The 15587-nt window shown below is 43.6% G+C and overlaps 1 protein-coding gene across 2 annotated transcripts; it reads left to right on the top strand.

Annotated features, from left to right (window-relative positions):
* Positions 1 to 1597: 1597 nt before the first annotated feature.
* matr3l1.1 (matrin 3-like 1.1) lies at positions 1598 to 15584 on the top strand. Of its 2 annotated transcripts, XM_070836601.1 has the most exons (21): positions 1598 to 1750; positions 3507 to 4855; positions 4993 to 5054; positions 5678 to 5716; positions 5952 to 6039; positions 6136 to 6258; positions 7458 to 7583; positions 7703 to 7819; positions 8669 to 8793; positions 8883 to 9211; positions 9705 to 9801; positions 9908 to 10095; positions 10194 to 10363; positions 11369 to 11450; positions 11575 to 11600; positions 11682 to 11804; positions 12892 to 13022; positions 13112 to 13694; positions 14179 to 14293; positions 14664 to 14785; positions 15355 to 15584. In XM_070836601.1, the coding sequence occupies exons 2-21, from the start codon at positions 3536 to 3538 to the stop codon at positions 15385 to 15387; spliced, it is 3999 nt and encodes a 1332-aa protein (XP_070692702.1). In that variant the 5' UTR covers positions 1598 to 1750; positions 3507 to 3535; the 3' UTR covers positions 15388 to 15584. The 2 variants fall into 2 exon arrangements, with proteins under 2 accessions (XP_070692702.1, XP_070692703.1); XM_070836602.1 differs by lacking the exon at positions 1598 to 1750 and having other exon boundaries at positions 3461 to 4855.
* The last annotated feature ends 3 nt before the right edge of the window (positions 15585 to 15587 follow it).

Here is a 15587-nt window from a genome sequence, read left to right as displayed (position 1 = left end):
ATCATCTGTTCACACATTTGTTTTAAATTCTTTGCTTTATCACCTGTAATTTTTTTTACTGTGTGTAATTGTAAAACACTTCAAACAACAATTTCCTGCCATGAAATTCATTATGAATTGATTATTTGTGTACCAGCTGTGCGTTTTGTTGGTTGATTTATTTTGCACATATATGTTTATATTGGGAAAATATTTTATTGATGCATTTAAAAGCTGTAATTATTCTCCAATAGTGTTTGTCTTGATTTCTACGTGTCGCCCGTATTATAAAAAAAACAACAGTTCACTACGTTTTAAATAAAGAACATCTTGTGTAACTTGAATCGGTTGAAACCTGACTGTGCTGTAAAATGTGGTTTCCATCACATTGTTGAATTTAACAAACAAATAGAAATGATTAATTAACTAGCTGATATTTGTCGACAGTGTAAACACGTTGAATTGTTTCAGACGGAGCAGATTTTAATGTCAAATGTCATCAAATGTTTTGTTTTTTTTAATCTTTAATTTCCTCAAAGAGAACAGACGTGTGATGCAGAAGCAGCAGAAACACTCGGTGTTCAACATGCGGTCTGTGGCGCCGCCTGCTGGACGACGCCAAAGAAAAATCATTATTCATGAGAATTAAGATAAAATACATAAGAAAAAAAGAACAACAACACTACGTCTGTATCAAAAACATGTAAACAAAAACATTTTAAATAGTTTTTATCCTAACATCTTGTATTATTGTTATTTTCAGTGTAGTTGAATTTAAAATGTTTTATTATTTACTTAAATATTCATTATAATTAAAATATTTTTCAACTCTTACTGTAACTTCTAATACTCCCTCTGAGACCAGAGTACAGTATTAGATCAAACCTGAATGTATTAATGCCAATTAAACTTTATTTGGAAAAGAAAAGAAAGAAAAAACATTGAGCAAAAAGACATGATTATGTTTGTTTGTTTTATTTTGTTTTGCTTAATTTGATTTTTGTTTGTTTTGTTTAATTATTTCATTTTATGTAATTTAATTTTGTTTTATTTTATTGCACTTTATTTTAATGATCTTTTTATCTTAAATGGTATTTTATTGTACTTCATTTATCTTTTATTTTATTCTTATTGAATTTTATGACCGTACTTATTTTATCTTTACATCAATTTGGTTTTATTTGATTGCATTTAATTGAATTCTATTTTATTACACTTTATTATAATTTTTGTTGTTTTATTTTTGTGGTATTTTACTGTACTTTATTTATTTTCATTTCACTTTATCACTCTATCTTATCACTGCACTAATTTCATCTTTTAATTTCAAATTTTATTATACTGCATTTATTTCATTCTACTTTATTTAATTACCGAATTTTTTATATAGATATATTTATTTTTACACTTTTTGTTTTATATGGTATTTTATTCTTCCTCCTTCAGATTTTTCATTTTATTTTTATTATATTTTATCACTGCAGTTATTTTATCTTTTAATCATTTTCTTTTGCTGCACTTCATTAATTCTAAAATCCTTGTTTACCTTCCGCACCAGCAGGTGGCGGTAAGGCGCCATCTTTGTTTACCAACCGTCATTAAACATGAAGAAGAAGAAGCTTCTGCCAGTTAGCTTGTTAGAACCTGCTACAGCTTCGTTTTCCCTGATAAAAACCGTAGATAGATGTCTGAAATAACAACGTTTCACCTATGAACTCTGTTTTTCTTGTGTTCATCCAGCAGCTGCGTGATTTTCCTCGTTCCATTTAAGGTAAACACACCTTTCTGTCAGCTGTTAGCCGTCTGCTAACGGTGTTAGCTCGGTAAGCTAATGGTGTTTTGTGGTATTCTGACACAATATTTTCCGTTTAACTGTCTCACAAAGATCACAAAGGTTTGAGTCCACACACGGTTTCCTCTGTGACTGCTGGCTCCATCTGACAATCAACAGAAAACTTCCAATAACACTTTATTTTCTGCTAACTAACTCACTCTGTAGCATGGAAGTTAGCTTAAGTCTTAAAAGAACATAAGCAGCGTTGCTAACGTTAGTTGTTATTTTCTGTACTTGGACTGTAGGAAGTTCCCTGTAAATGTGCTGGTGCTTTATGTTATTGTGTCTCAGTAATATTCCTCATATAGTACATGAAATGTCCTCTGTCCTCCTCAGTAGCACTATCTTATCTCATGTTTTCAGTTAATGTTGTTACTAATCACTGTAAAAACAGGACTATCCTCAGCACTACTGGGCCAGTGAGCACTTAGAAAGATTAGAAAGTAAAACACTCACTGAATGTGTTGTTTTGTCCAACTGAAAGCCCAAATCTAAAGATATTCACTTTACAGTGATACAGAACTCAGGAAAGCAACAAATCCTCACATCAACAGAGAATATTTGGACTTTCTGACTAACAAATCTTATTTATTTTCCCATCACTGATCATCTAATTGTGTCAGAAGACAAAATAAAACAACAGGGGCTCTGTGGGGCTCAGACCCCTGAACCCAACACCCCTTAAACTCTTTATTATTTGGTACTGAGGGAATCTAACGCTAACGTTAGCCTGCTAGCTTCATCTTCCTTCTAACTGCCTCCTGGGAGCCTAATTCCTAGTTCTGCTGAAGTGTAACACCAAACTGTTTAGAAGAAGAGATGTAAAGTAGTTGAATGATCATTTTATGGTCCTAAAAGAACGATGACTTCAAACAATGTTTTGGCCGAAGACTTTTTTTTATGTTTCACTTTCTATTCTCTAAAAGTTGCAGTAAATTGATTAAGGGTGTGTGTTCACACTCCCTCTGTTGGAAGTGATTTTTGTTGCCCCAGTATGTGTGATTTATTCTAACTTGGTGTGTTGTGCACATTTAGCTTTTATTCTAGTTCCACAGTCCACAGCAGAACATCGCTCTGCATCTGTGTCGGACTCCTGCCTGCTTCTCCAAACTGGGGGCGCGTCGACGGCCGAATTTCTGTAGAACCACCGTACTTCAAACAACCTGAAATATCTCTTTACGTTTTGCCCATTTAGGCTCCTTAAATGAGGCTTCCCCCCTTTTTTTTAACAGTTGTGACAAAGAAATATATATATATGTGTGTGTATATATATATATATTCACTTCAGTTTCTTGTTATTTATTGGCTGACACGTTAAATCAGCTTATATAGTGAGAGAATACCTTGATAATAAGAGGTTTGGTCATTTCATCTTCTTTGGCTCCAGGAACTTGTTGATTGGTGCATTTTCCCCTTTTTTCTGTCTGCAAAGATGGGTGTTTTTTTTTTTTTTGGGTTACTTTGGTAACAATCTTTGGTCGTGTGTGTCAAACTCCTCATTTTTCTTCATGTCTCAGGTGTTACAAAGAGTCATCACTCATCCTGTGTGGTCTTTACTCACACAAACTTGTGCTCCTGTGTGTTCATGTTTTCAGCTGAGTTATTGTCTCTCAGGTTGAACCATCTTCAACCTTTACGTCTCTTTAAGTCAGATTTTACATCTCCTGTCTTCCCTGACACCTTCTGTCTGCAGGAAACGCCCTGAGCGTTTCTCCCCCCGTCATGTCTCACAACTACGTGAACAGACGCCGGCCGTCTGACTCCGACCTCAGGCCTGATCCTGGACCTTACAGCTCCTCAGACCGCCGTCACGCCTCAGCGGACCGCGACTTTTACAGGCCGCCTCAGGAGTCCTTCTCCTCGTCCCACCCGTCCTCTTCGTCCTCCAGAGGAGCTCAGTGGTCGCAGGACGGCGCCCTCAGCATCCTGAGCAGCTGCGGTCTAGAGCCCAGTGACCTGGCTTTGCTGGCCGAGCTGCCCGAAGACATCCTCACCGTCGAGTCCCTGCCTGATGTCCTCAAACAGATCAAAGGGAAGAGGGGGACCGTCAAGTCTTTCCCTCCCAACGCTCCGTCTCCTTCCTCGTCCTCCTCTTCCTCCTCTTATCCTCCCAGCTCCGCCCGTCGATCCTCTGTCAACGCCTCCACCGGAGACTGGTATCAACCCCACGGCCACTCGCTCCAGTACTCATTGGACCAGGCGACACCCAGTTCTCTTACATCTGAGCTGGACCGCTGGGGGAATCCCAGGACCGTCAGCTCTGTCAGATCAGACCCACCACCACCACCACCACCATCATCATCATCATCTTCATCGTCCTCCTCCAGTCTCATGGTGGACTTCCACCACAGACCAAGACCCTCTGAGTATGGTAAGACCGTCAGAAACGCTGCACCAGTTTCCTCTCACGACTACAACCACAGACCAGGAGCCCCTGAGTATGGTAAGACGGGCAGAGATGCCGGTCTAGCTTCCTCTCACGACTACAGCCACTCACTAAGACCTTCTGAGACCAGCAGAGACGCCGGTCCAGCCTCCTTGCAGGGCTTTAACCACAGACAAAGACCTTCTGAGTATGGTAAGACGGGCAGAGACGCCGGTCCAGCCTCCTTGCAGGGCTTTAACCACAGACAAAGACCTTCTGAGTATGGTAAGACAGGCAGAGACGCCGTTCCGGTTTCCTCTCACGACTACAGCCACAGACCAGGGTCCTCTGAGTATGGTAAGACGGGCAGAGGCGCCGGTCTAGCTTCCTGTCAGGACCGACCCTCTTTCAGCTCGGCAGGAGGAGGCAAACGCACTCGTCCTTCCCGCTTCTCTGAGCCCGGAGCAGCTGATGTCAGGTCAGCTCCACCTCCTGAACAGTACCATCCGAAAACTCATGCGGGGCACCGTGGCTCTGAGCCCCCTCCCACCAGGAGCAGCAGCCAGCCCGCCGCCTCCGTGCCCTCCAAGAAAGAAGCTCTGGACTTCCACGGGACGTGTCCGCAGACGTTCCCGTACTCATGCTGTCTGTGTGATATCACTGTGATGTCAGAGAGGGTAAGTCTGCCTCGACTGGGGGGGTGGGAGGGGCTTGTATTCATCAGACTTCCTGCTGCAGAGGGATGATGGGAGCTGTCAGGTGCAAACAGTCCAGTGTGACTCATTTATTCACGCTCCTTGGTTTTGTGTTTCAGGTGTGGATTAAACACATCAACGGCTCCCAGCATGCAGACAGACAGCTCAGCCTGCTGCAGCAGTAAGTGTCTCTCTAGCTGTCAGTCAGTCAGTCAGTCAGTCAGTCAGTCACAACCACAGGGGTTGACGGAGTTCAGGAATTTAGTTTGATAACAGTTCACTGGATTAGGCGGCGTGTCCGACATTTTCTGTAACTTTGAGAAATCTTTGAAACGATTTATTTCCAAAGTAGCTGCAGTTTTTCTCTAGATTTAATGATTGTTAAGTTGAGATTGACTCCACTCTCGTTCACATGCAGAAAATATGAAAGTCAGTGATTAACACCTATTATACTCACTGATTAACTCATTATATCTCGTTAGTTTCATCAGTACTGAGATGTAAAATCTACAGTTACTGGAGTGTGATGGTTTATTTATCTCTGCAGATTAAACGCTGCAGCATCTTCAAAACCAGCTGAAGATGAATATGAGTCCCACAAACACATTAGATGGAGGAAGCAGCCTTTGAAATGGTTTTATTCTTGTAATTCAAAGATTTGGTAGATGTTAAAAACAGGTATAACAGAATAAACCAGTTATTTAATGAAGGTCAATGTGTGCAAATCTACTTTAATGTATTGTTTTCGGTCTCCACACCTTGATGATGCTTTGTTTTCATATCTCCGTCCCGTCTCTTCTGCAGGTTTCCTAACTGGGACTGTCGCCTGGAGAAGGTCACCAGGTCAGACATCATTAAACACAACCTCAACTACAGACTAGATAAAGACAGAGAACATGTTGATCCAGAACAACAGCGGATGTAGAAACAGAAACTAAAGATCTGTGAACCCTCCAGAAGAGATCTGAACTGTTTCATGTTTTACTTTCTGCTTCAGAAAGAATGAATTGTCCTTCTGTTGTAGTTTTTATTGCAGATGACAGATCTTTGATGAACTCTGTCCTGTCTGTCATTTCAGGGCCGACAGCCAATCGGAGAAGAGGAAGGATGAGGCGAAACCTGGCCGGCCGACAGAGCCACAGCCAAATAAGACGACTCCAAAGAAGGTAAAGCCTCTAAACGAGCCTGAAAGAACCACAGAGTAGGTTTGTTTTTGTACAAACTCTTTTAATGACATTAAAAAATAAACATCTTGTGTTCAGACTTCAGACAAAAGCAAAGTGGTGTGTGTGAGGTTTCCGGCTCTGTCTGTGGACGAGGCGTACCTGAGGAAACTGACTGAGCCGTTCGGAAAGATCGCCAACATCCTCATGTTTCCCTCTCTGGTGAGTCCACCTGCTTCACCACACCGCAGCCAACCCCAGAACAGTTCACTGCAGCGCTATGGTTTTCATTCTTCTTCTCTTGTCTTTATCATATCTGCAGCCAGTGTTTGGTTCTGATGATCTGAGGATGCAAAATAAGAGGAGTTACTGGCACATGTTGATAAATAGTGTTCACCATGTTGTTGTTTTCACCACATTCATTCAAGTAGAAAGACTGATGTCGTGTGTACAGCTGAAATTATACTTCACCTGAGACACAGATACTGACAGATACTTTACTGTGCTACCCTCCTGTAGTACTTTACTGTAGTACTTTACTGTAGTACCCTACTGTAGTACTTTACTGTAGTACTTTACTGGAGTACTTTACTGTAGTACTTTACTTTACTGTACTACCCTCCTGTAGTACTTTACTGTAGTACTTTACTGTAGTACCCTCCTGTACTACCTTATGCCGCGTTTCCACCGACTCGACTTGGCCCTACTCGACTCGACTCGGTATGCTTTAGGTAGCGTTTCCACCGGCCCTAGTACCTGGTACCAGGTACTATTTTAGTACCTCCTCGGCCGGGGTTCCAAGTGAGCTGAGTTGAGCTGAGTTGAGCTGTGATGGCGACGTCACCAGACTGCAGGCCACTGATTGGCCAGGGAGCGGCGTCACTTGATGAGTCATGAGAGCGACTATCAAACCCTCCGTTTTTAAAACCCCGGAAAGAGACGGAGCGTTTTTATTATTTCTGTGAACGAGGTAAACGGATACACACAAACCAAACGCTCCACGTCCTTAGTTGGGTTTGTTTGTGCCGTATACAAATTACGCTACCAGAGTTTCGGCCCGCCTTGCTATGACGACCCCGCCCACGTTTGAGGTGGTACCTGGTGTAATGGAAACACAACCGTACTGTGCCGTGCCGTGCCGTGCCGAGTCGAGTAGGGCCAAGTCGTGCTGGTGGAAACGCGGCTTTACTGTACTACCCTCCTGTAGTACTTTACTTTACTGTACTACCCTCCTGTAGTACTTTACTGTAGTACTTTACTGGAGTACTACTTTAGTACTGGAGATACAGCTACTCTGTGCAGGTGTCACAGTTCGGTGGTTCAACCTGTTGAAAAAAGACTGAATGTTGTGCATCAAAGTGTTGAAGAACCAGTGACAGTTAACTTCCTCGTTGGTGATAAATGTGTGGTGAACCCGGCAGGCGTTCATAGAGCTCGGCTCCGTCGACCAGGCCAAGGACTTGGTGAAGTTCCACGGCAACTACCCTCCGACTGTGAACGAACAGCAGATCGACTTCAGGATCTCCAACACCTTCACCTTCCTGAAGGTAACTCTTCATCCAGCCAGCAGCTGCCGGTGTTCCTGCAGAACTGTTAACTGAAGCCTCTAGAGAGCGATAGATCTTAAGCGGAGACACGAGCCGATAACCGTCTCTTTCCTCCTCAGAGTTCTCAGGTGCTGAGTTTCAGTCCGCCGCCAGCAGGAGAGGACGGCCAATCAGATCTGATCAGCATCATCAGGCGCTTCGGCCCGCCGCTCTGCAGCCTGTTCCTGCCGTCTGTGGTGAGCCACAGACAATCAATCAATCTTTATTTATATGGCGCCAATTCACAACAGCGTTAGCTCAAGACGCTTTACATAAAGAGCAGGTCTAGACCAAACTTTTGATAAGAGAGAGACACAACGATTCAGGAATTCAAAATTAAGGATTCAAGAATCCCCACATGAGCAGCATCAGATATTATATTGAGCAACAGTGGAGGAAGAACTCCCCTTTAACAGGAAGAAACCTGGAACAGACCCAGGATCAATGTGGGAGGCTTCTGTAGGGGTCTGTGTTGGGTGGAGGAGAGAGAGAGAGAGAGAGAGAGAGACAGAGAGAGAGACAGAGAGAGAGACAGAGAGAGAGACAGAGAGAGAGACAGAGACAACACAAACAGCAACCAACATACTAACAGCAGCTATAGTACTGACAATAGGAATGAGACTAATAAATTAGCACCATGGTAGCATTGAAAAACATGACTTTACTGTAGTACTTTACTGTAGTACTTTACTGTAGTACTTTACTGTAGTGCTCTACTGTAGTAGTTTACACATCCCATATTGTCATACTGCAACACATCATGCTTTTCACATTTGCATTTTTCTCAAACCTGCTACTATATATATATATATATATATATATATATATATATATATATATATATATATATATATATATATATATATATATATATATATATATGTGACGTCATAGATTGACACTTTCTTTTAACGTGTTTGTTCTATTGCGCTTTTAATTTTGTATTTTTAATGTTGTACATTGGGCTGTTCTGACTTTCCCTCATGGGGATCAATAACGGATTATTATTATTATTATATTAATACTTTACTGTATTTATGTTTCAGGCGTTTGTGGAGATGAAGAACGCTGTTGACGCTCAGAAGCTGGTGGATTATTATTCCTCCAACACTCTGAGGATCAACGGTGACCTTATTAAAGTTTCCTTCTCCGGAGAATACAAGACCCTCACGTGAGTACGATGGACCTGATTGATCTATCAGCCGACCCATTGATTACTGATCAGTAGTAATAGTTTGTCCCCCACGTCCTCTCCTGCAGGCAGGTCACATCAGCCAAGAGGTATGAAGAAGAAACCTGCTCGACCAAGAGGACGAGGAGTTCGAGCCGAGAGAGGGGAGACGAGACGGAGGAGGCCAAGAGGAAGAGGAGCAGTGAAGACCGAGAGGAGGAGGAGGAGGGGAAATCCAGCTCAGACAGCAGGACCAGGACCAGGTCCACAGAAAAGTCCAGTAAAGAGAGAACAACCAGAACCAGGTCCAGAGATAGATCTGAAGAAAAGTCCAGCGACAAGAGAAGGTCCAGGTCTAAATCCAGGTCCAGGTCCAGGTCCAGGTCCAGAGAGAAGCTGGTGGCACCAGAGACGACCGGTAAGAAAATCGACTTTCAGAAAATCGAGAAAATTATTCTTTATCAGTTTATTTTCACACTTTAAAGCCTGAAAAGAGTTTTTTTTTTTTTTTTTTTTTTTTTTTTTTGCTTTTTTGGATTCACATCAGTTACCATGACGACCTGTTTACAGTGAAAACCTCCTGCGGCTTAAACTAAATATAACTGATTATATTCCACTTGATAATAATAATAATAAAAGTGATAGGGCGTGTTGAAAATAGCATCAATGGTTTGATTGATTCGTGTGAGTGAGCAGCAGGTAGTCTGGTGTGTGTGCTGTTTGTGGTTAAACCAAAAGGATCTTCCAGGTCTCTCTCTGTAGGGATCCTGTCCATGATGCTGTCACACACTTAGAATAGTAGCTACCAGTCATGTAGACACCAGGATGTGGACAAATAGGGCTGAGTTACTCCACTGTAGGTGACAAAAAAATTCATCAGAAGCACAAACCTACATGACTTGTCTTCACAGAGACCGAGTCCAGGACTGACCCTGATCCTGATCCTGATCCTGATCCTGATCCTGATCCTGAAGCTGAAGAGAAAAAACAGACTGAGGAAGAAGAGGAGTGAGTTTCCCATGTTTTTAATATCAGTCCCACAACATTTTTAAACACCTGCTGCTGTTTTTGTGTTTGTTTGGAACCAGAACTGAACAGAAATGTGATCATGCAGGTTTTCTGCGGAGGAGAGCGACATCGAGGGGATGGAGGTGATCGGAGAAGATGGAGAGAGTCTGCAGGATGAAGATATGGAAACTCTGGATGATGCTGATCTAGAGGAAGAGGAGGAGGGGGAGGGGGAGGAAGGCGAGATGGAGAAAGATAACCGTCCTGCAGAGAGAACAGACTCGGCTGAAAATGGTAGAAATAAAAAAACTGAGCTGTTTGTGGAAAAACAAAACGACAAAAATGTGAACCAGTGACAGATTTATAAGAAAATCTTTTGATGGCTGTTTCAGTTAAAGAGGAGGAGGTGAAGGAAGAGGAGACAGAGCAGCAGGAGCAGCAGGAGGAGCAAGAGGAGCCCATAAACCAAAAGGAGGAAGAGGAGGAGAAGCCTACGAAGGACGAGGAGGAAGAATCAGAATCCAACAAGGGAGCAGAGGAGACTCAGCCGGAGGAGGACGAGGTGGAGACACCACACACTCATTTTCACGCTTTAAGATACTAAAAATGTTTAGAAATGTTTTTTTAAACTTGAAAAAAGTCTTAAACTTCCCAGAATGCATTGCGAGTTAGCTCCTCAGATAGTGAAGCCGCAGACGGCCTCCGAGATGTTTTCTCACAGGGAGGCTTCAGGTCCTTTAAAATGTCGTAAATTCAAATGAACCGATGAAAACAGCTCGTTAAGTCTTAAATAGTCTTAAGTTCTGTTTGTGAAGGTCTTTAATATTTATTTATTTGCTCAACGCTGCCAGGTCGCTCTAAAGTTCACTCTGAGCCCAAGACACCTGAACATTTCATCTTTGAAATCAGTTGAACAAACAGTTTAATCCGAATGTCTCTGTTTTCCCGTTTAAAGGCTGTTTGTGAGCTTAAAAACAGAGAACAGGAACAATCCATCACATCACATCCCCCCTCCATTTTTCTTTTAAGGAACTAAAAGGTTCTTGTTCATGTGTTTCTGCAGCAGCCTAAAGACCCGAGCAGATCAGACAAAGCACCGTTAACAGAAAACTAACTGAACACACAGTCGGTTTGCAGCTGAAATAAAATGCTGTGAAAACTTGACCAGTCAGAAATGTTCAGCGCTGCGAGCCCCGCCCCCAGAGTGCCCGTGCTTTACTTTCCTGAGCAGGAGCTTTTCAGGGGGTAAACTAACGTCCCTGGATCTTAATTTAGACCCTGATCCTGATCCTCCAAAGGTTCCTGCTCTACACGTCTGTTCCTGCTCATACTGTGTTTAAAAACAGCGTTGTAACACATAAATTACAGCTTTTAATTCCAATCAAATAAGTGCTGGATGATAAACCAGCATCAGCTCAGGAGGCTTCAGGTAGAACAAAAAGAACTGAGACTGAAATAATCCTGTTGGGACACGAACACGTGATGATGTTGTTGGATTGATGTGTGGAACTAATGATTAGTTAGTTAGTGTTACACTGATGTCAGTAAAGCTCTGTGCTGTGTTCAGGGGGAATCAGACTTCCCAGTAGACCTGGAGAACTGCATCACTCTGGATGAGCTGGAGGAAGACGGCCAGTCTGATGACCAAGGTAAACCCAGAGTGACCGATGGGGGGTCTGGAATGACTACATTCAAGGCCTTGGGTGTTTTTGATGATGATTAAATGAAACCTTTAAGTGTTTCAGTGATGTGTCCTTTGTTTGTTTGTTCCAGAAGAGGACGTCAAAGACGAACCCGAAGTAAGGAGGAAACGTTAATGTTCAGAAAACACTTCCAGGTTTGTTGGTCAGACGTGTCGCTGATCATTTGTTTGTTTCCAGTCTCCGTCCAGCCGAGTGGTTTGTTTCCAAAACCTCCCGCTGCGTTCGTACACCGACACCGACTTCATCAGACTGGTGAAAGAGTTTGGGACGGCTGTGCGCTACATCCGCCACCTCCGGAAGGTCGGAAACATCTCCTGCTCTTACCTGGAACTTTAAACCTTAAAAAACAACGACTTCATGTTGTCTCGGCCAAAGCTGTCCGTCTAAAGTGTGTGGCACATTAAAGGATAATGTCTGTTTCACACCTGGGCATTAATTCTGACAGGTGTTTGATCTCTGAATGACTGGTAGGTAGTAAAAGTGTTGGAACTGTGATCCTGTGGGACAACTGCACCTGATCACAGTAGGTCCACTAAAAGAGCTTGTTTGATCCACTGACAGGCTCAGAGTGTTATTCTAAGTGTGTGACAGCATCATGGAAAGGATCCCTACAGAGAGAGACCTGGAAGATCCTTTTGGTTTAACCACAAACAGCACACACACCAGACTACATTGGGAAAAAAACTATTTTTACTTTGCAGAACACTGGATCTGCTGTTCTACCTCCGCCCTGATCATTTAGTTTGTTTGTGTTATTGTGTGTTACACACAAATATTGTGTTGCATCTGAACTAACCCTTTAAACACTAAAATCACACAATAACATAAAACAACTAACTGATGGAGGCAGCAGCAGACCAGCAGCTCCTGTGTTCTGTGAGCTTAAATCCCTGTTTTTGTGAATGGAGTCTGGTGTGTGTGCAGAGAGCGATATAACGGCTGTTTGTGGTTAAACCAAAAGGATCTTCCAGGTCTCTCTCTGTAGGGATCCTTTCCATGATGCTGTCACACACTTAGAATAACACTCTGAGCCTGTCAGTGGATCAAACAAGCTCTTTTAGTGGACCTACTGTGATCAGATGCAGTTGTCCCAAAGGATCACGTTGCAGCCCGTTTGGTGTCTGCTGGCTGAGGTGATCTACTGGACCAGTTCCAACACTTTTACTACCTACCAGTCATTTGACATGTAAAAAAATGGGTTTCAGTCTCAGAAAATTTAGTTTGAATCAGCCTCAAGCTTAAAAACAAAGATGCTAGAGCCTCCTCTATGACTGAAGGCACATCTTGAACTTTAAAGCAGTAAAATTAAAGATGTCTTCAGCTCTTCGACTTGTATTTGACACTTTCAGGGATCCGTTCACGTAGATGACGTCTCTTTGTGTTTCAGGGTTTCATCGAGATGTCGACGTCGTCAGAGGCTCTGAAGGTGGCTAAAGAGCTGACCTGTAAACCCGTCACCTTCAGCGGCGTTAAGATCACGGCCCAGATCTCCAACAAATACTACGAGCTCCGAAACGGGTCAGAGTCTCCAAACTGTCTCTTCTTTGGTCCTGTTCCCCCGTCACCTTTCAGTGGTTGTTTACGCCGAACCCCCCTCTTCTCCATAGGTGGGCGGTCGAGGCCTTGGAGGAAGAGAAGAGGAGTGAGCGCCGGAGTCGAAGCAGCAGCAGCAGCAGCAGCAGGAGGAGGAGCGAAAGACTTAACAGGGACGAGTCCAGCAGGAAGTCTGAGGAGAGGAAGGAGTCGCCAAAGAGGTTTCCAGAGGACGAGTCGAGGTCGAAAAAGACTCCAGAAAAGGAGTCTGAGTCCAGAAACTCTCCAGAGGAGTCGTCGGCAGAGAAAAAGTCTCCAGAATCAGTTGCCAAAACCGTGTCAGAAAAGACCTCCAGAACAGAACCAGAGCCGGTTAATAAACAGGCCGAAGAGGAGGACGCTGCTCAGAAGGCCTGTGCTGGTGAAAACACTCCAGAAAAGGAGTCAAGTCAAGAAGACACGACCCTAAAAAGAAAAGAGACTGATGAGAACTACCCAGTGCCTGAAAAAAGCCAGAAGAAGAAGAAGGAGGAGGAGGAGGCGAGCGACGAGACACAAACACAGCAGGAGGTGGAGACGACCGCCAAAACATTAGAGAGCCAAGAGAAGGAAAGATCAGAGCAACATGATCCTGTGGGACAACTGCCCCTGCTCACAGTAGGTCCACTAAAAGAGCTTGTTTGATCCACTGACAGGCTCAGAGTGTTATTCTAAGTGTGTGACAGCATCATGGAAAGGATCCCTACAGAGAGAGACCTGGAAGATCCTTTTGGTTTAACCACAAACAGCACACACACCAGACTACATTCACTAAAACAGGGATTTTAGCTCACAGTTACTGGTCTACTGCTGCCTCCATCAGTTGGTTTGTTTGTAATATTGTGTGACTTCTGTGTTTTAAAGGGCTAGTTTGGAATTAACACAATATTTGTGTAACACACAATAACACAAACAAACTACTTGATGAAGGAAGCAGCAAACCAGGAGCTCCCTTGTTTCATTGAGGTAAAATTACTGTTTTTGTCAATGGAGTCTGGTGGCTTTGAAGTTTCTGGTTAAACCAAAGGGATCTTACAGAAATCTGGGAGGAATTACATGTTCAACACAAGATCCAAGTTCACTAACTGGGATGTGTTTTCAGAAAGCTGCTGATGCTGATGGTGATGATCTGCTGCAGGACTCTGAGGTCCAAGAGGAGCAGCAGTCTGGACCTGCAGGGGGCGCCGCCGAGCAGGACAAACCCACCAAACCTGTCGGTAAGAAAACCACCGTCTACACTTTGTATTGTCACAGGAGAGAGCAGAGAGACGACGAGGACACTGAACCTCAGGGTCTCATTTCAGCAGCAGGTTAAACAGGTTAAAAACATTTGAAAGGTGACGTCAGTCCTCACACCTGTTGGGTCACTTCCTGTTAGTACGTTTAAAACCATTCTACTGTAACATGTTATACAAAACACTGAAACAAAGTTAGAGTATCAGTGTGCACACTGTAGTACATCGTATACTCTGGACCTCCCAGACTCACCTGTTGAACCAGGTGTTGACATTATTTCATCCACCTCTGAACCAGCAGCAGTGATGCGTTTACTGTCACCTCACCGTGTTGGTTTTTTCCCTCCTACAGGAGCTGAGTTTGTGCGGCCGGTCGTCGGTTATTTCTGTCACTTGTGTCAGCTGATCTACGCCGACGAGGACGAAGCCAAAGTGCAGCACTGCAGCAGCCTGACGCACTACAGGAAGTACCAGGTGAGACGGGACCAAGGGGCCACCTTTAGTAGTTAGTTTGGGGGGGCCAGATTAAAGGGATAGTGCAGATGTTTAGGATGTGGTTGTCTGAGGTCCTTCTCCACAGTCAGTGTATCAGCTACAGTCGACGGAGGTCAGAACGCCCCAGTTTGAGCGAGGAAATTAGACTTTAACCTCAGTATCAGTTTCTGCTGTATTCAGATGTTTATCAGCTCTTTAGGCAGGAAACTGAAGCGTCTCTCTTCATCTTTGCTTGATTTAAAGCCACCAGACTCCATTCATAAAAACAGTCATTTTACCTCCCAGAACACCGGAGCTGCTGCCTCCATCAGTGAGCTCGGTGGTTTGTTGAGGCTCCACAGGAGCGTAACATGAAGCCAGTTCTACATACTTCCTCCAGAGGCAGGTCAGGTGTGCAGCATCCGTTACCATGGTTACCAGGCAGGTTTAAAAGAGATCCGTTCAGGCCTGAGACTCACACACTAAACTCTCTTCGCAGTACGGCGGTCAGACGTATGAAACGGTATCCAGGGTGCACAACTAACGGAAACCTTGTTGTTGTTTTTCAGGAGAAGACGGGGAAGGATCCGTGGGCGAGCTGACGGTGGAGCGGCACGTCGTGATCAAACACGTCAACGTGAGGAGCTTTCAAATCAGTTTGAACGCTTTTTAGTATTTAATTTTATCCCAAACACTACGGCAACCCGGAGGGTTTAAAACCTCCATTTCAGTTTGTCTTAAATAATAAATCAGAAACTGAAAAGCTGTAAATGTTAAAAATAAACAACATTAAAGCCGATAC

The sequence above is a fragment of the Pempheris klunzingeri genome, chromosome 9 (assembly GCF_042242105.1).
Source record: "Pempheris klunzingeri isolate RE-2024b chromosome 9, fPemKlu1.hap1, whole genome shotgun sequence".
NCBI classification, from domain to species: Eukaryota; Metazoa; Chordata; class Actinopteri; order Acropomatiformes; family Pempheridae; genus Pempheris; species Pempheris klunzingeri.
Note: the sequence above shows the minus strand (reverse complement) of the source record. Positions and strands in the feature narration are given on the sequence as shown.

Coding starts and splice junctions, on each gene's coding strand:
- matr3l1.1 (XM_070836601.1), top strand. CDS start 3,536: ATGTCTCACAACTACGTGAACAGACGCCGGCCGTCTGACTCCGACCTC. Junction 4,856..4,992: donor TCACTGTGATGTCAGAGAGG/GTAAGTCTGCCT, acceptor TTTGTGTTTCAG/GTGTGGATTAAACACATCAA. Junction 9,212..9,704: donor GGTGGCACCAGAGACGACCG/GTAAGAAAATCG, acceptor TTGTCTTCACAG/AGACCGAGTCCAGGACTGAC.